The sequence below is a fragment of the Dermacentor variabilis genome, chromosome 2 (genome assembly GCF_050947875.1).
Source record: "Dermacentor variabilis isolate Ectoservices chromosome 2, ASM5094787v1, whole genome shotgun sequence".
In the NCBI taxonomy this organism is placed as follows: Eukaryota; Metazoa; Arthropoda; class Arachnida; order Ixodida; family Ixodidae; genus Dermacentor; species Dermacentor variabilis.
In genome coordinates this window covers 24195945-24215306 of record NC_134569.1, presented here as the reverse complement: position 1 = coordinate 24215306, position 19362 = coordinate 24195945, and the positions used below count along the sequence as shown (strand labels likewise).

Below are 19362 nucleotides of genomic sequence, written 5' to 3'. Positions count from 1 at the left end.
AAATTGCTTAAGCACTTTAAGTGCCTCAGGCATTATAGTTTTGATGAATGTTTTGTACAATTGGTCATAGTTTCTAATTTGGTGGAGAAATTCCCTTGTCATCCATGGTTCCCAGCATTTTTTTTAGTGTCTAACTGTCTTTAAGAGAAACAAAGAATGATAGGCATCCAGGAATACATTAAGAAATATCTTATATGCAGTGTGAGGGTTAAATTTTTCTAGCACAGTACCAATGTTAATACGTAGTAGTTGTTCTCGGAAGAATAAAATATTTTTATTTATCATGCACCCCTTCTAATTAGATGATATGGCACTTGACTCTTTCCTTACCGCTACAAATGTGCTCATTTCAGTGCTTTTATGTTATGTTTTATTTTAGCACATATTAGTAGCAATATATGTCATGATACATTAAATTGTATTCTGATCACTGGTGTTTTGAATGGAAGTAAAACAGAAATAATTACTCTGATAGTTTTTCAGGATTCTGTTAAATTTCAAAGAAGTAGTCCAAGATATATGAATGAAATTAATAATTTGCTATTTTCAGTATAAGTACTGAGAGGGGAAAAAATTCAGACATGTACAAAATGTGTACCTCTCCTAATTCCCAATATCTGTAAGTTATACCACCAAAAAAGAAATAGGCAGATTTGGTGGTATGAATTTTAGCCATAGTGATGCCCATGCTTTGCAGTAAAGCCTTGGCTTTGCAAATGTGACAATGGGTGAACACCTATGGTGCAGAAAGCATTTGTTTTTTGTAATGACAGCAAACACATGGTTCCTTTTTACATATTTAAGTTCTTGAAGCAATGTTTGTCAGGTGTGGAAACATGCACAAGCCTTCTCATACTTGATTAAATTGTTTGATCAGCTTTTTTGTGCAAGCAATCTGGTCTAGTCATGTATACCTTGAACTGGCACTAGAGCCTTCACATGCATTGCATAGTACTTGTACAGTACTGTTCAGTAATGTACAGCATTGCCCTATATTGTACAGTAATGAATGAAGGCGTTTGCACAGGAGGTGTCCAAAAAGTGAGAGCTTAGACTGCTAGTCAAGAACCTGCTGAAGGTCGGCCTGAAATCCACTGCATGCTCTTATGTGAGTGAAAACTCCAAATGATGGGAAGGATTACTCATAATACATTGCAAATGAGCTGTGGAAACATTGATGGTTAAAAGCAACCCAGGGCAAGAAAAATATAAAGTTGCATTTGATATTACTCTAACACAATTACCGAACAACACACTCTCCTGAGCATGTACCGATGTTTGAGACATCGTTAAAATAGCATAGGCATTGGATTGTCATATTAGACAGCCTGACAGAAGCTTCTGTGTCTTGACCGTTGCTGTCATTTAAAATAATTTTGCTGCATTGATGGGAGCGTAAATTTTGTGTTGTTTGATTAGGGAAGTGTTAAGAGCACTGGAGGCTAGCTTTAAAGATATCTCCTATAAAAGTTTTATTTTTACAGGCTCCCCATCGTGTCAGAAATTGTCAAATCTTAGCAATAGTTAAAAACCAACCGTCATTTTATAAGGTGCATGGCACTGCTTGTGGAAGAATTCCGATGATAAAGCTTGTTGATGTGCCAAAAAGCAGCCGATCACATCGATTTATTGACCTATTTCTTTGGGCCTGTTAAGGAAAGAGCTAACTACTTCAAAATGAGAATATCAAGTATCCTTTTTGGTACTGTAAGAAATAAAGCAGTAATGTCAAATCAATGTTTTGGAAAAGGTAGTCACCTTATTCCACGGGGGAAGTAGGACAAAAATCTCTGCGACTCAAAGCCCTGCACTTCCCGGTGCTGTACAGGGGAGCCACCAAGGAAGTCATCCAGTTCCACAGTCTTGTAAGCAGCCACACCAGCTTCATCCTGAAAATTGTAATGCAATTATTTCTCAAGGATGGGAGCTGAGAGAGCTGGTTGGTGCACTGGAAAATTGGCAAAAAAAAATTGTCACAGAATGAGATGCAAACGGAAAGGGCCCAATACTTTGAGCATGTCCCATTCAGCACTTTAAAGGTTTCCCGTAAACAGAATATAGTGCTATGGAATCAATTTGAACAACAAGGCCTGACTCAGTTATTCAGAATGCTACATTCCGAGTATCATTAGTCAACTTATGTGCCATCGGTGCCTATAAGGAAACTGTGAAGCTGCACAGAATACCATAGCACTGACAGAGAAAGTCATGACAGAGAAGTCTTCTTTTTTTTTTTAATTTCTGTAATCTGTGATTCTAGTTGCAATACATAAAGAAGTAAAACAAACACTTTTGTCAGAAGTTCACGAGCCACACTGCAGGTGACTGAGCACTAAATATATAACAACTGAGCAAGAAATCTGAAGCAATGAAATTACCAGTTGGGGAGACATGAACATCAACTTGTACTATTCCACCACATTCAAAACAAAGCTGTCTGTATCCTTAGCACCTCCAACTCCTCCAATACAGATTCCATACTGTGCATTAACCAAATCTTCGCTTCTGTTTTGTTTTAACCTAGCTCTTTCAAACAACTTAACCCTTGAATGCTTACATGCTTAAGTTGCAGCTTACTGTGTCACATGGCTCCAAGCTGTGCATCGTAACATGGCACGCTTAGCTTCACATTTGTTAGCGAACAGTGACCAGTGGTCTTTGTCAGCAGAGTGGCCTCATCTTGGTTTGAAGCAATGCTGTCACCTCAAGTAATGGTGAAGCCATGACAGAAGCTGCAAGCACTAAAAGGTGTCAATATGAATGCTGTTAAGGTGGCTTGAATTAAAATTTGAGATGGAACTAAATTGCTAACAAAATACAAAAATGACTAAGTTTCAACTAAGTTCCAAAAAACAACACAGCTATCAATGAGGCTACACATTCCAGAATCTTCAAGTTTGCTCTTTTTCTACAGCATACTATTGCTACTGCCATATGCAGTACCACTTTACCCTGCTTCACCTGCATGCACATGTGTTTTCATTATTATGCCTAATTTGATCATGGTAGTCACTCAGGTTATTACACAAATATAGCCAGTTGGCACAGTCATACAGCTTTTCTATATACAGAAATGCAGAGGTCCAGTGTTCTATCCCCAAGCAATACACTCAGGTTCACAAATGAAAAGGAAAATACACCAAGAGACTACATAGGCAGTGTAATTTCTATGAAAAAAAGAAAGCGTGAAGCACAAATGAGAAAACAATATATTTGACAAATAATTCATGCCTTTGTGAAAGTGAGGGCAGAATATGTAGCCATATTATTGAAACAAAATACAGAAAGCATGGCATAATTTACCAGAATTGGTGTACGTTCAACACATAATATTTAATGACACAAGCGTGTTTGCTTAGAATTAGTAATATAGAAAGCATCTGAAATGTTATGTTTGCATAAGGCATCAAAAATAACTCTCTGACACAGGTCATCTCAGTGCTTAATGCGTAAGTGGATGTGTTTCATGTAGTTCCAGGGAAGATGCTTGTCAGAGTTTTTAAAATCAGATATGTTAATTTTATGATGGGTTGCTAAATTATAGTGCCATATAAGCACCAATATTTAGAAAAGAACTTTCTTCTCATTTTGTTTGTTAAGGCTTTAGTGCAACTCTTTGCCTAGCTCTTCCTTGTTTTTTGGTATTAGTTGGCCATGGCTGTCTTGCACAATATGCCACGTGTTTCTTCAATACGCTTCATTTTTCCTGCAATTCACAGAATTTCCTACAAAAGTTACTAGAGGAAACTCTGGCGTTAGTGCCTTTGGGAGCTACAAGTGTGGTGGTTTGACTACCAACGGAATGATGGTTAGTACATGGATTTGCCAGAACTTCGTCCTTCTGGCTTCAAATGGCCTTGTGACTTTGAATATAATTCATTTGCGACAAAATATTGCATTATAAATGCAACAATTTACATTGATTATGAATGTACATATATAGAGCCTTATTACCTTCTTCATTTAGAAAAGTAGAATATTTAGGACAATAGAGGCAGATAAAGTGCAGCAAATAAAGTCATAAGCATGCAGATTATGCAAATTCATGTAGTAACTATGATTCCCATGACTGGTGAACGATCACAGCGCCAGAGTACCTCATAGTAATTTCGGCAGGAAACTATGCTGCAATCCACTCTTGTATGTTGTATGGTGCTTCAGCACTTTACATGGCATGAAAAAAAAGGGGGGGAGATGAAACCATGAAGCAGTAGAAGAGGAATACAGCATTTACAATTTAGAAAAACAAACAAAGAAGAAAGTTTCAGGTGATGTACAGAATGTCACTATTCTTGCAGCCAAGCTGCAGAGTTTGCTTATAAAAAATGAATACGAAAAGAACAGGCATACCTATAATTTGTTTACTGCATTACATTATGCAGAGATCTACTGGAGAATTCTAGGAAGCTTACCTGAGATGTTTGTGCTCCAAGCCAAAAGTGAATGTGAATGTCAAGGTTTCCAACTGCTTTCTTGCTCTACACAAATAGAGGGCAGACATGCATCACTGTCCCACATTTCAAGCTATCTTAGCAAAACTCTGAATTACAGAGCCTGGTGCATAGATAGTAAATAAGATATCACTTACTTTCATGTAGCAGTTCGGTTTCTCAGTGCTGTCCGATGCCTTAAAGTGAAAGAACAGAAGGTTGCTACACATTATCAAAACTATACATGTGTTGTCAATTCACTACACAAGGCAATTGTATGTGAGGAACATGAATAATAAAATTATCCAGTTTCTCTAACAAGCTTCACACATATTGTACTTCTTGTACTGATTAGAACTGCAAAAAGCAATATGCACTTTCTTTTCTGCTGCAGGCAATATGAGTACACATAGACAAAACTTTATTGCATAGTGTAATATTTCACTGTACTTTAGAAAGAGGAGCAGTGAAGCTAAAAAAATGTATTGTTTAGTGCACTTTTATAGCACTGTCACATCCAGTTGTCACTGTGTTACTGTTACTGCTTAATCAGCCACGAAAAGTTGGCAAAATTTGTCTTGTGACTAAATCCTTACTATATCTTACCACTGCCACAATGTATGAATCTCCATTGAAGAAATATCCATAATTGTCCTTAGGAAGCTGCACAAGTTGCATTTTCTGAAAGTTACAAAATGGCACTTTAGTGGGCTTACTTGGGCAGCAGCAACACATGAGTGCAAAAGGAAAGGTAATTGAAATAAAACTTGCCTCAATTCGCCAAATGGTAAAGAATGTGCTGTTTTTGGGCAGCGACTTGAACATTGGATCTACAGAAGACATGATGCTGCAAAAACGCGCAAATTTACACGTAGTTGAAACTGACATATTTATTACATGCGCCCTAAACTGAAGTGCACTTTTAATAAACACGCATCCGCACCACTTTTACATTCGGTTCAATCTAGAATCACTTGAGCTTGCCGATAACGTGCATTACAAATGTCGTAAACTTGACTTGTAAGCAAATGGACATACAGGAACTTCCTCGAGCAGCATGCACTAAACAAGGAATAAACGATCGAGAACCGAAAGTGCATGCTTTATTTATCGATTTACTTATGTTGAGTCGATTGTGTGTGTTCTTGTGATCTGAGGAAAGAATAAGGCATGGTTAATCGTTTGGAAAGAAATTGAGTCCGGTACGAGGGGCGCGCAGCTCCAAGTTAAATGCGCCGTCGGCGAAACGACGCGAACGCTTTTCCCGCGCGGAAAGTGGGCGCTCATGCAAAAGCAAAGAAACCGACACGTTTGATCGTTTTCGCGATAATCTCCTGAATCGCATTTCCCGCTTCGCGCAGCGGATTTCAACCGGATACAATGTCTCGCTGGGGAGCACGCAAAGCGGAGCACACTCGGGCGATATGCGCGTTTTTGTTTGTTCGTACAGAGAACAATTGTGGAATCCGGCCTCGTGGACAAGCGATGACCAGGATTGTCTGGCAGCGAGAACACTTTCCTCCAAGTTCCGCGTTGCAGTCTCGATCCCTTCCGCCTCTTTATTGTAATGATCTTTGTGCCCGGCCACTACTGCGCCTTTCCTGCATGCTATACGCTCTACAATATATGTGCTAGCGCAATTCAGAGGCGCGAAATGTTTTTGATCATGCGGCCAATGGCGTTTCAAAATATTACCTGAGTATACGTGCATGTTTTGTTGTGCAGTCAATTTCCTCTGATACATTTTTTTTTTTAAATCGCTTTTCCATCGAAGCTGCAGGCATATACGGTTCGTACAATTAGATTAGCAATAATTTAATTAGGCTTTCAGTTTGCCGCTTTCCCTTCGGTGTGACCGCAGTAGAAAGGCTACACGGCGCCTGCGTATCCGCGTTCTTGAAGAAGCCTCCGATTCGCGTGCACGTACGAACTACCGGCGCTCGATATATTCGGGACGCAGATGACTGCGCCGTCGCGTGTCCGAGGCCAACTATGCAAGCGAAAGGTTGTGTTTGGAAAACAAAGAACAACAAGAGAGAGCACGGGGACGAGCTGGCCGGGAAGGAAGAATGGGAGAAAACCGGATGCGAGAGCCGCACGATGCCACAGGCAGCGATGACACGCATGGCTGGCTGGCGCCGCGGGAACAGTTGTTCAAGAGCACGCGGAGAGGCCCGCAAACAGAGCTTTTATCTGATTTCTCTGCTGCCGCTGTCCTGCGTCAGCGCGCCACCTTGTCCACTACAAGCGCTTGCGGTCGTTCTTTCGGATGCGACACTGAACTGAATGTCTGTGTAGCGCTGCAAGCGTTATTTCAGTCAAAATATATTACACGCTTCGTATGACGTTTTACGGCGCCTCTTTTTCCGTTATAAAGCGGACATGGACTTATATTCATCCATATGATACAAAAGACGCCAGAACAAATTGCCGCGCGCTAACTGCGTGCGCGTTCAGAACCGAAACCCATTGAAATCCGACGGCGAAACTTCAACCTCTGACTCCCTCCCTTCTCATCGCGCAGCAAACGAAACAGCCAAAATAAGGACCTTCGAACGCTACGCTAGCAATCATCAGCTACGATAGAGTAGACAGGTGCTATACCAACAGCGAACTACCTCTTCACGGGACGCTTAGGAGATGTATGCGATACAAACATACAAAAAGAGCGCCGCCTCAGCCGGCAACACCTGCCGCACTTTCAGCAGCAGACGACAGAGGAGCGGGCGCACGGCGGCCGCTAGGCCTGAGAGGCGAGGTGCCGTTCCAATGCGCGACCAAGATTGTTGTGCACCTCTCGAAATCCTCGACGTGTCCCGAGGGGCGCGACCCATTGGCGACGAGGTTGGAAAATTGCTTACCTTTTATGGTGCTGCTTACGAAGATTAACTCCAGATAAACAGACGAAAAGCAAAAGTCTCTGCAGAAACAACGAACGCGGCCGTATCACACCTCGCCGCTGGTTTCCATTTCGCCGCAGAACATCTACCGTTCGAAGAGACTCCCTGACAGGAAGTAGTGCGCTGCCAACACCTTCAAGTATCACTCGCCACAAACTGTCTTCTACCTATGAGTTTAACGAAAGGGGTTTTTAACGACTGGTAAAGTGCTCATCTGCATGTTTTCTGGCAGTGTGGCCTTTATCTTGTCATGTTGCTAGCGAAAAGAATGAAGTGCGTGTGTTCCTCCGCTGTCTCGAAACAGAAACCTGTTGTGCGCGCGACGGCGTTTCTGCTTTTGTGTTGCGCGTTCTTTCCCCTTCCCGACGCCGGCCCGGCCCGTCAGCGCGCACAATGCGCTTCTCACCCTAATTCCAGGGCACAAGAGCAATCATAAGCCACCCACTCTATTCTCCCTCTTCTAACGCATCTCAGTGTGTCGCAGGTTCGGTTTTCATCGGTTTAGACGCCTTTTTTTCACAACTTCGTTCTCTTTCGCATGCGAGACATGCGAAACTGACCAGAACGTGCGCTTGGTTTCGCTTTGACTGGCCTGCGTAACGTGGGACGGAACGTGGGTCACCCGCCGCACCGCACCCGCTTAGTGCCAGTGTCCCCTTTTCATTCTCTTTGCTTCCTTTCTTTGAAGTGCTTGTCCGACAATGGCAAAGAGGAACAAAGCCTGCGAGCGAATGGCATTTTAATCGGAGAACGAGGTCGCCGTCGTAGTTGCACTTTGGTAGCACTCTGGTTGCGGGATCCGGACAGGCGATAATCGGTTGCGGGACGTATTCCTCATATTTGTGCAGTTAGTCCGGAACAGCCGCTTAATTTCGTTAACTTATTGCGATAGTAAAGGCTGCCAGTGCGTAAATACCCGCTCAAGAACCATTGAAGCCGGCTTCCAGTACAATACGGGACAAGACGCATGAAGGTTAGCAGAGAATAGAGCGTACGCAATGTGCGTACATTCAGCCGCGCATAAAGCAAACAGCACGTCCGCTCTTCGAATGACTAAACATGGTACGCGCAGCAGTCTCCTGCTCCAATTTTCATTGCTGGCAGCAATGCCTCGGGAGTCATATTTTGTCTTCTGCTGCACTTAAAGAGGGCAGGTGACGCGTCTGTACAGCGATGGACTACAGCGGGCCTCATAATTGCAGCGCGAAGCAGGTCGCGAAAGAAAAGACCCACCTCAAAGAGAGAGGACGACGTGAGCGTGGATGTCTGCTACTGGAGTTCTGCTAACGTGTCGGTCCTCTATATTTTCTTTGTTATTTTGCCTTCCTTTCTTTCTCGTCTCGACTCTCGTCCCGTCTGCCGGGCCTGCTTTCCTGCTGCGCTGCTGAAGCAAACGTTTGCCCAGCCGCGCCTCGGCTTCCGCGGCTATCCTCTCTGTGTTGGGCATCATTTTCCTTTCCTACTTCTATTTCTATATTCTTCAATTCGTGTCTTTCGTTTAATGGAGTGATATGTCTTCTCTTTGCGAGGGTTACCTAAAGAAAATGCGCAAATAGTCGGAAGCAGCGAAAGGCGGCGTTCGTGAGCAGTATAATCTCTCCAGAGATCTGTGCGTAATACGTTTACGCTCCTTGGCTGTGGACTGTCTTACGCCGCACGTCTCTTATCTCTCCTACACTTGCCGCTGGAATGGGAATCGATGCGGAGAATTCCCTCGGACCGTTCGTGCTTTAGCGCGTTCTCACGAACGGGCGCCCGGCTAAGATTATAAACGCCAGAGGCGTCGATCGGGAGTTAAAAAGAATGATGCTGTCTGCGGGCCGTGCTGCTCACACATGTGCTTTTTAGACCGCAACGGACACTCGATCATGCCGCTGTTTCCCGATCGCTTCTGACAATCCGTCCTAGTCATGAATACTTTGTTAAGCGCAAAAAGACAGACACAAGAAAGACGACAGGACAAGGCGCTTTTTCTTGTGTCTGTCTTTTTGCGCTTAACAAAGTATTCATGGATTCGCACCAACTAGCCCGCCAACGCATTGTGCCGTCCTAGTCATGTTGCGGATTACGATGTTTGCCGACAAACTTATTGACATGGTCGAATGGTTGAAACCGCCGCGAGACAATTCCAGCGTGCACATAGCCTGCAAGACTAGCCGATCGTGAAGGTGCCAATGGTGCCTTGGGAAATGGATGAGTTTGATGAAACGTCACTCAGCGTGGAGATATATAGTTGACGTTCTGGAGGGAGTTGCCTTCCTATAACAGCAAGTACTGTGCAGTAACGAAATCCGTCCATCTATAGTAACCCCAATGTCTATCACGTTTTCAGTCGCTATAAGCAGCTAGGAAGCTAATGTGGACGAGCCACAGCTTACATACGAAAATTATGCTCTTCAACCATGAGCGATTGGCAATCAAAGGACGAGAGAGAAAAAAATCCGCTATAGCTTTATTTCCGCAGAAATACGCCTTTTCTCCACATCGCATTGTTTAGTGTTCGCACACAAACCCGCGCTTGTTTCGAACCCTGCGGAGTCAACTTGCAGTGTAGAGCTGTGCCGCTTCGTGAGGCTGGGTTGTAAGAAGCAAGAAGTGCACATGTACACGTACGTATCGCCGCCAGCGAAATTTCGCACTGTACGATGCGTAATCTCGTTACAAAAGGGTCCCGAGTTTTTGGTTAGGTTTCGGAAAATGCTGGCGTAAAACGGCAAAGCATTTATGATTGTAGTGATAAAGCTCAATGCTTCGGCTGAAGAAAAAGCGTACGCGCAGATTATCCGACAGGGGCTCCGTATGCGCCTGCAATATCCCTTTACTTGCAGTGAAAAAGGGCCCTTAATTATAGCTTAAAACTACCGGTTTTCTTTGGGTTGACACGTTTTCGCTATTATTTACATTACTTCCACTTTTGCTTAGCATTTACCTTGCGTTTCTTTCTTTCTTTCTTTCTTTCTTTCTTTCTTTCTTTCTTTCTTTCTTTCTTTCTTTCTTTCTTTCTTTCTTTCTTTCTTTCTTTCTTTTTTTTAATCCTTGCGCTCCCTTTTGACCGATTTCCCGTGGTGGGTATGTGCCATTAATTGGGAGCAAACAAGCTTCATGTTCTGCGCTACCGGCTTCCTCGTTGTCGAGATCGAAACTGCGGCCAGGATAATTGCGAAATGCAGACCCTCATAGCATCGTGAGTGCCGGGCGGCCGGGCGCAACTCTAAAGCACGAGAAACGGACGTTGTGCACGTTCCGAATATTCCCGCAGGGCCGCAGGAAGCGTAGCGTAGTTATACTGAACAAACGGCGCGAACATATTGTCACGTGGTAGTGACGATGAAGAAAGCAGCAAAACTGTGAATAGCGGAACTAGTGTTTTATTGGGCGAACCTGTGCCCTCTATAACAGGCTACACTCAAATCACAACAAGAGCGGCGAACATGGTCGTCGGTCGTCGAAATCTGCCGGTCAAGCGCGTCGGCTTTTATACACGGACCATCGGAAGTTCCAGAGTAATCGCTGGTGCCCGCGTGTATTCCAGAAAGTTCTACACCATTTGCGTCGCGCATACATGCAATCAGATTGCACAAGGTTCGGTGACAACAGAAAGCGGATAGAACCATCGATAGCATTCCAGAAACTTCCGATACATGCAGGCGCGTCCGGAGCTGTGCGATAACGTTTCTTAGGCGGTGAAATGTGGTCAGTCGATAAACAAGTACACCTGTCAATATCGCCAACGTCAGCAGAGCATGTTCTTCAACAGCAGGCGCGCACAACAAGAAGGTGACCACAACGATGATCACAGCTACGACAAATAATAATAATAATAATAATAATAATAATAATAATAATAATAATAATAATAATAATTAGGATGCACTATGTAGCAGGGCGAGTTCCGAATACATCTCAGCCATTCAACTCTCGGTGCACCGTTGGTCCCCACGTGAGCTTTTGCTGACACTTTGAAGATGTGCGAATAAACATAGCACAGAAATATGTCTACTGTCACGTTGCTACTGATGGTCGCAGGCTAACGCCATGGCGCCTGGGCTACACGAGGGCCGAAGGTTCGGCACAACCGACCGTGACCTCGCGAATACGGGTGTTATGCCGACGCGCCTCCGTGAAGCTCGGAAGCACACTGAGCAATGCGAGCAGCCCTCCGTTGCTGTGACACATTAAGAGGCACGCCTGGCCCGTTTCTGTCATGTCCGAGGACAGCTTGAGATGGCGACAGGCCGCAGGCGCGCTTGCCGGTGGCAGTTCCCTCAGTTCGCCTGAGCAGACGGCGCCTGGACATGCAAGGCGGTTGCAAATCTCGATGAGCCTGCTCGCACCGCCAAGAAGTGAACCTGTCTTGAGGACGTGTTGGCATTCTCATTCGACATTGTGTCCTCCCCGTAAAAGAGAAGCGTGCGCAGTGACCACCGTCGAAACGAAAGAGAGTGCTTCGCTCCAGAGTCATCGGATTCGTTACGAAACTGCGGCTTGCTTTTGAATGCTATGCACGCTTGGCGGCTGGGATATCTATCTATCTATCTATCTATCTATCTACATGTATGTATGTATGTATGTATGTATGTATGTATGTATGTATGTATGTATGTATGTATGTATGTATGTATGTATGTATGTATGTATGTATGTATGTATGTATGTACATCGCTTAGGTAGCCATACATTACAGGTTATACAAAGATCTTTCGCCCTCTCTGAAGAGTTCTGTGCATGCGAAGAAACTATTCGTTTGTTCCCAATTAATGCTCCATTTGTGCTTTTAATAAACAATGCTTCATCTTGAACTATGTAATCACAGAAACTTGCTAACTGTAAGAATATCAGGATGTCTTCTAAGTTTCTAACATTCGCCAACTCCTTGTTGCGACTTACACAAGCACGCACGCATATGTTTGAAGTCGACGTTGAAAAACGCAAACTTTTTTCGGCGTTTCGGAAAAGAAAGGTGCGTGTTTGTGTGTGTGTGTGTGCGTGCGTGCGTGTGTGTGTGTGTTTGTGCGTGTGTATGTGAAGAGAGAGAGGGAGAGAGACTAGAGCATTGCAGGGGCTCGAGCCCGAAAGTACCATGCGTTGGCCCGTCCGAGCCCGAGCCGGTGATATCAAACCTGGCCCGGCCGTACCAGTCTCGGGCCCGAAAGATTTCGGCCCGCGGCCCGATCCGGTACGGTTCTGTTCGACCCACCAGCCCTTGAGCATATGCACGAATCTAGGTCGATTTCTCGGTTATTGTGAAGATATACTGTCATGTGATCAAAGAGCGCCGGGCGGTCTTCAAGCTGTGTGTGTGTGCATATATTCCCTCGTAATTACATAACATGTTCGCGTAGGTTACGTACAGCCTTTTTATGACATTTTTTTTCTTACTCACGACACGACGTAAAAAAAAGTAACAATAAACAGGTGGCAGATATCGAAATTTTCTCCGCTTCAGCCAAACTACTTCTGGAGATTACATGCACGACAAATCTCAATGGGCAGTTAGCTGAATAACAAAGCGTCGTTAATTACTTTTGCACTTCATTATCTCAGGCCGCACGCTTCAATTGCGCAATTAAAGCAATTTCAAGTATGTTCATTTCCTTGACTCGCGCGCAGGGCACCTGAGAGTCTCAGTGACCTACACGTAAGGTCCTGATCAGGTTAAACCGGATGATCAGGTTAAACCGGATCATCCCCAAAGTTTTGCCCCCTTTCATATCGGATAATATCCATTGCAGGTGTTGCAGAACTAATGAACGCTGCCCACCTTTTGTGAGTAAGGGGTCAAGATGTCTATTTTTCATATTATTATATTTATCGGCTCATGCCTGTTATATCTGTTACATCTTGATTACTGTGGATTACAACTGATAAGAGAAAGGACAAAGGACGCCATGGTGAGCGGGTTGAATCAGCACTGACCTATCCCCCAGTTGGGAGTGGCGTTTATTGCGTAACTAGCAGAGGGAAACGTAGGGGGCGCTAGCGATTACATAACACGCCGCCACACAAGAACTGACAACAAAAGACAAAAAAGAAACACACACATACAAGACGTTCACAGGAGAAATCTTGAAGGAATTCTCACTGGTCTTCCCGAGCGCGTCTTTGTCGGGAATGATTGCGTTGGCACCGTTCTCGGGTCTGAGGATCGGTAGGCGGAAGACTGGCGTGAAAAATGGTGTGGCTCACTTTCTCCTGTTGACTCAACGGGATAATAGTCTTCAGGTGTTTCCTGGGGATCCCTTGAGTGGCGTCGCACTCGTAGGTGGTGTCGGTTGCGCATGTACGCTTGACAATTGGCTGCTGTGACTGTGTACCTCCGTGGCTCTGGGCCTACTTGGGTTATGACTGCTTTTTCCCATTTCTTTCCATGCCAGAACCACACTGGTAGGTTCTTGCCTAATGGTGGCAGGTCTCGAGCATGCTGGTCTGCGTACTTGTGCTGTGCCTGCTGCCTTGTTTGAAGCTTCTTCTGGAGCACCTTATGGTGGTAGTGTGGTAACAAGGTTCTGGGATGGGCTGGAATAAACGTTCTTATCCTTCTTCCCATAAGCATCTCTGCTGGGGATAGGAGGCCATTCATCGGAGTTGCTCTGTGGTTCGTGAGTTCCATTGAGAGTTCCTTGCCCTCAGAAAGCGCTTTAGTCATTGTTGCTTTTATGGTCTGGACCGTTCTCTCAACTTGTCCATTTGAGCGAAAAGAGGTGATGTTGGTTTGTGGACGATGTCCCATTCCTTGTTGAAGTTTCTAAACTCAGTGGAGTCAAATGGAGGTCCTTGATCAGTCACGACTTCTGAAGGTACGCCAAACCGTGCATAGATGTCCTTGAGCACTGAGATCACAGGTGAGGCTGCAGTTGTTGACATTTTCTTGACCTCTACAAACTTGGAGTAGTAGTCCACTAACAGCAAATACGTGGCACCATTGTGGTGGAAAAAATCCATTGCCACTTTTCCCACGGACGTGTCGGCAGTTCTCTGTCAAGGAGCGGTTCTCGCTGATTAGCTCGCTGATGGCGTTGGCAGAGCTCACAACCAGACACCATCTCCTCAATGTCCTGGCTTATTCGAGGCCAATAGACACTCTGACGAGCTGTATTCTTACACGAGACTATGCCACGATGGGTCATGTGGATCCTTGAGAGTACGCCCTTTTGGCATGCCTGGGGCACAACAAGTCGTTCACCGTAACAGAGAAATCCATCAGTTGTGTACAGTTCACTCCTGATTGAATAGTAGGGCTTCACTGTTGGTGGAACTTTTGAGATTTTGTCAGGCCAGCCTTTCCCAGGTAGCACAAAAGAGATACGTAACGTTTTCGTAGCGTTTATCCAAGACGATAAAAACGGGTTAAAGAAGACACGAATGAGAGAACTTCGGCGGGAAAACGTCGGATATTTCTGCTAATGTCCGGCTTAATTGCTTTCTTGAGACGATCTAGAACAGGTCTGCAAGACGTATTCGAAAAGCTGGTCTAGAAATAGGATTGGGAAAGACACAAGTAATCCCTTTGCCAAAACTATTCGTAACCAATTTCTAAACGTTTTTAGGACGTTATCAAAAAGCTGGTCTAGAAGCGGTCTTGAAAGGTTTACGATCATCTGAAGCTAATTTTCGCGGGTGACGGGCGCGATGAGACATCGTTGTTCAAAACACGCGTTTAGTTTCGCCTCACGCGACTGACCTATGCCGCGCAGACGTCGTCAGCCGCACCCGTTGGCACGGCCTAGGCCAATCGCGTGAGGTGAAACTGATCGGGTGTTTCGAACAACGATCTCCAAATCGCGCCCCAGATGAGTCGAAGCGTCCGTGTTGACTGTAAGAGCCATGGCGCAGTGCCAAGCACTGTTCCCCGCATGGCCGGCGCATCGTCTACCAAGTCGCACGAAAATGAGCCTGTTAGGAATAATAAATCCTTAATACAGCCTTTAGTAAGCTACGATGCTTACAACCACAATGGCAATGACATCCTGCAAAGAAAAAATGGTCACGTCTTGGCAGGTGGCCAGACCAAGCCCTTCATGCCAAGAGTGCATGAAATGAGAACATTGTGACAAAGCAAGAACACTTTATTAAAATGTAATGCTTATGCAAGGTTCGAACAAACTGTGTGAGAAATGCAAATAGAAATAAAACTACATCAACAATGACAAAAGTCGCAGAAAGGATTCGTAATGAACTCGAAAGTGAACATTCACTAGCACATAAACAAAATTCCAAGTACACATACAAAAATGAACAGAAAAACCTGGAGTGTACTAAAGTGTCTAATTTATCATAGTAAAGTGCGCGTGCTATTAGATGGACTAGAGTTATGCAGAAGTGACATCGGAGCGAATGGAAGAAGTAGACTGAAAAATGCAAGAGTATGAATTGGATGGTAACTGCCTCCAAGCAATGTTATCAATCATCTAGAAGCTTGAAAAGAGCACAAAAAGAAATACCACCGCATACCATCATAAAACAATCCTGTGACAGAAATAAAAAAAAATGGGAACAATGCAAAAATGGAAATATTGCCTTTAGGATATATCAAAGAAGGTAATGGCGAGAAAAAAATAACCATACAACAAAAAAGCAATCAAGTGAAATTAGTACAGAATACTTAAACGGGGGATTCAGTGTAACAATTAAGTGAACACTACTGTACTACCCCCGCAGGGGCGTCTGCGTCAGCAGGCGTTTGGTGTGTTGCGACACCACGTACCCGAGCACACGAGGGTTGGACGCTCCCGCGTGTAGCCGTGCGCGGCTTAGCCGTGTCTGGGGAAAAGGGGATCCTGGGGGTTGAGCCGATGCTGGGTGTCTGGACCTTTAAGGCCCCCCGGCGGAGGCAACACACCTCTTCGGCCTCGGCTTCACATAGACGGCACCTCCAGGCTGACCCACCTGGAGGACATCGGCAGTCGCCTTTTCCTGTCTCTCCCTCCTCGAATCTTCGTCTTTATCTCTCACTTTTTGACCTTTCCTGTCTCCTTCTCTCTTCTTTTTACTTCCTTTCTCCTGGCGGCACGGGTTAACCCTGTGTGGCTATCCAACCTTGGGTACACCATATTCGGTTATAGTGATGGCGTACGACTGGCGTCGTGCAGACTTGTACGCAAGCTCTGCCGCGTCCCCTCGTTGGGCTCCGTGGTGGGCGGTCGGCGCTGTTGCCGAAAGCATACATTTTTTCATGGAAACTTCTTTCCCCTCCCTTACTGATCGCCCTCAGAAACGAGGGCGCACCGAAGATGTCTTCAAGTTTTTTGGACGCCAAACCCAGAACTTTCCCCGCTTCCATGTTATTCATTCCGAAAAGCCAAACAAAGCAGTGCGATACATCTCACCATTCCTTGTTTCAAAGTCCCTAACTGATATTTTTGGTCCAGGTTACAAAGTGTCGAGGATGGCAAGCGGCGACCTCCTCTTGGAGCTCCGCGATGTAAAACAGTATGAGAAACTACCGCAACTAGTATCATTTGGAGAGACCCCCATAACAGTAACCCCGCACCGTACAATGAACACCACCCGTGGTGTTGTGTCAGATGATGATTTGCTTGAGCTCACTGAGGCTGAACTCTTGGAGGGCTTCAGTGATCAAAATGTCATAAATGTCAAAAGAATCAAGATAAGGCGCGAGGGTAAAGAAATTGCGACCAAGCACCTAATCCTCACCTTCAATTCAAGTGTCCTGCCCGAATCAGTCGAGGCCGGGTACATCAAGCTCCGTGTAAGACCGTATGTGCCAAATCCCTTGAGATGTTTCAAATGCCAACGTTTTGGCCACAGCTCGCAGAGCTGCCGAGGCCGCCAAACATGTGCGAAATGCAGTGCCCTTGAACATGCAACAGAAGAATGTAATAACTCTCTACACTGTGTAAACTGTGATGGGAATCACGCCGCGTACTCACGGTCGTGCCCCTCCTGGAAGAAGGAAAAAGAAATTGTAACCATAAAAGTAAAAGAGAATATATCGTTCAAAGAGGCACGAAGGCGGGTAGCATACCTGCCAAAGAAAAGCTTTGCCGAAGTGGCGCGTCAGGGGGCAGCGTCACAACGGCCTCCGGCGGCTGTCCGACCCACAAGCAGTGAGTCGGCAGTCACGCCATCTGCCCCCGCGACGGTTGCAGCTAGCGCTGCTCCGTCAACCGAGGAGAAGGAACCATCGACCCCGAAGGTGGGCGCAGCCGAGGCTGCCTCAACTTCCCAGGTCCCTTCCTGCGCTGGCAACAGCCGGCGCAGCCAAATCTCTCGGGGAGCCCCATCGACCTCCGGGCTGGTGGGCGCAGGGGTCTTGCCCTCCAAGGCGGGACCCTCTCTAGTAACTTCTCGCTCGCAAGAGCATGTGTCCGGCACCTCACAAGAGGCAATGGACACTACACCTATTCCCAAGGCGCACCAAGCGCCTAAGGAGCGGCGAGGCTCACTCGAACGCTCCAGAAAGGGCAGAACCCCTGTTACAGGGCCTCGAAAGAGCTCTGTAACCTAAGGCATCACCTGTTTCCATACACACAGCACTTATTAACCTTCAATATGGATACACAAATTATTCAATGGAACGTTAGAGGTCTTCTTAGGAACCTTGATGACGTACAAGAACTCATACACAAACACAATCCAAAAGTGCTGTGTCTACAGGAAACACACCTAAAAACACAACACACCAACTTTCTCCGACAGTATGTTACTTTTCGTAAAGATCGCGATGATGCAATCGCATCATCGGGAGGTGTTGCAATTGTAATCCAAAAGAGCATAGCATGTCAACATTTACAGCTACGAACGGCCCTTGAAGCAGTGGCGGTTCGAATAGTTTTGCTAAACAAACTTATCACTATTTGCTCGATTTATATACCCCCACACTACAAACTAAGCAAACATGAATTTCAGTCCTTCATAGATGAATTGCCAGAACCTTATGTTGTTCTTGGCGATTTCAATGCACACAGCACCTTGTGGGGAGACTCTCGTATCGATGCGCGAGGTCGCCTCGTTGAACAGTTCCTTTTCTCTTCTGGAGCGTGCCTTCTAAATAAGAAAGAACCCACATATTACTCTCTTGCGAACAGAACCTTTTCGTCAATAGATCTTAGTATAGTTTCCGCCTCTTTACTGCTCGAACTCTAATGGGAAATTACGAGAAACCCTTACGGGAGCGATCACTTCCCCGTATTGCTAAGAACATCTAAAGAAAATGAACTTCCTCCACGAGCTCCTAGGTGGAAGATAGATACAGCCGACTGGGAGAAATATCGAACTCTCACTAACATCTCATGGGCCGATATGTCTTCTTTAGAAATTGATGCGGCTGTGGAATATCTTACATCCCTCATAATAGATGCCGCATCAAAATGCATATCCGAAGTGAGTGGTCTGGCATGCAAACGACGTGTGCCGTGGTGGAACAGCGAATGTAGGATCGCCCGTAAGAATCAGAACAAGGCGTGGGGGTTGCTACGCGCTTCTCCCACAGCGGAAAATCTTATGAACTTTAAAAAAGTAAAGTCCCAAGGCAGGCGAACCCGCCGACAGGCCAGAAGAGAAAGCTGGCACAAGTTTTTATCAAGTATTAACTCGTTCAGGGATGAGGCCAAAGCCTGGGACAGAGTAAATAGGATTAGAGGGCGGCAAACACATGCTCTCCCCCTGGTAAACACACAGGGACATACACTGCAAGACCAGGCAGACTCACTTGGGGAATATTTTGAGAGCGTGTCAAGTCCAACAAATTATACACAATCCTTTCTCAAATACAAAGAAACAGAAGAACGTAAGCCATTAACAAGAAAAGGTCGAGAGAATGAGCCTTACAACCGTCCCTTTAGCATTGCCGAGCTAAGAGCTGCCTTGATCACATGCAAGAGCTCTGCTCCAGGACCTGACAGAATTATGTACGACATAATTAAGAACGTACACACTGATACACAATTGACTTTACTTGCACTTTTTAACACTATTTGGGCTGCTGGGTATCTTCCACTTGCATGGAGAGAAGCGATTGCGATTCCCATTCTGAAGCAAGGTAAAGATCCTTCGTTGGCGTCAAGTTACCG

General features: G+C 45.3%; 1 protein-coding gene across 1 annotated transcript in view; it reads right to left on the bottom strand.

The window, feature by feature from the left end:
* Positions 1 to 7447, bottom strand: part of LOC142571517 (advillin-like) — a 43808-nt gene extending 36361 nt beyond the window's left edge. The window contains exons 1-6 of the mRNA XM_075679940.1: positions 7292 to 7447; positions 5202 to 5277; positions 5037 to 5111; positions 4589 to 4627; positions 4413 to 4478; positions 1759 to 1889 (exon numbers count right to left, since the gene is read on the bottom strand). Of these exons, the coding sequence (XP_075536055.1) occupies positions 1759 to 1889; positions 4413 to 4478; positions 4589 to 4627; positions 5037 to 5111; positions 5202 to 5273 (383 nt within the window). The 5' untranslated portion in view covers positions 5274 to 5277; positions 7292 to 7447. The remainder of the gene's footprint in view (positions 1 to 1758; positions 1890 to 4412; positions 4479 to 4588; positions 4628 to 5036; positions 5112 to 5201; positions 5278 to 7291) is intronic.
* Between the last annotated feature and the right edge of the window lie 11915 nt (positions 7448 to 19362).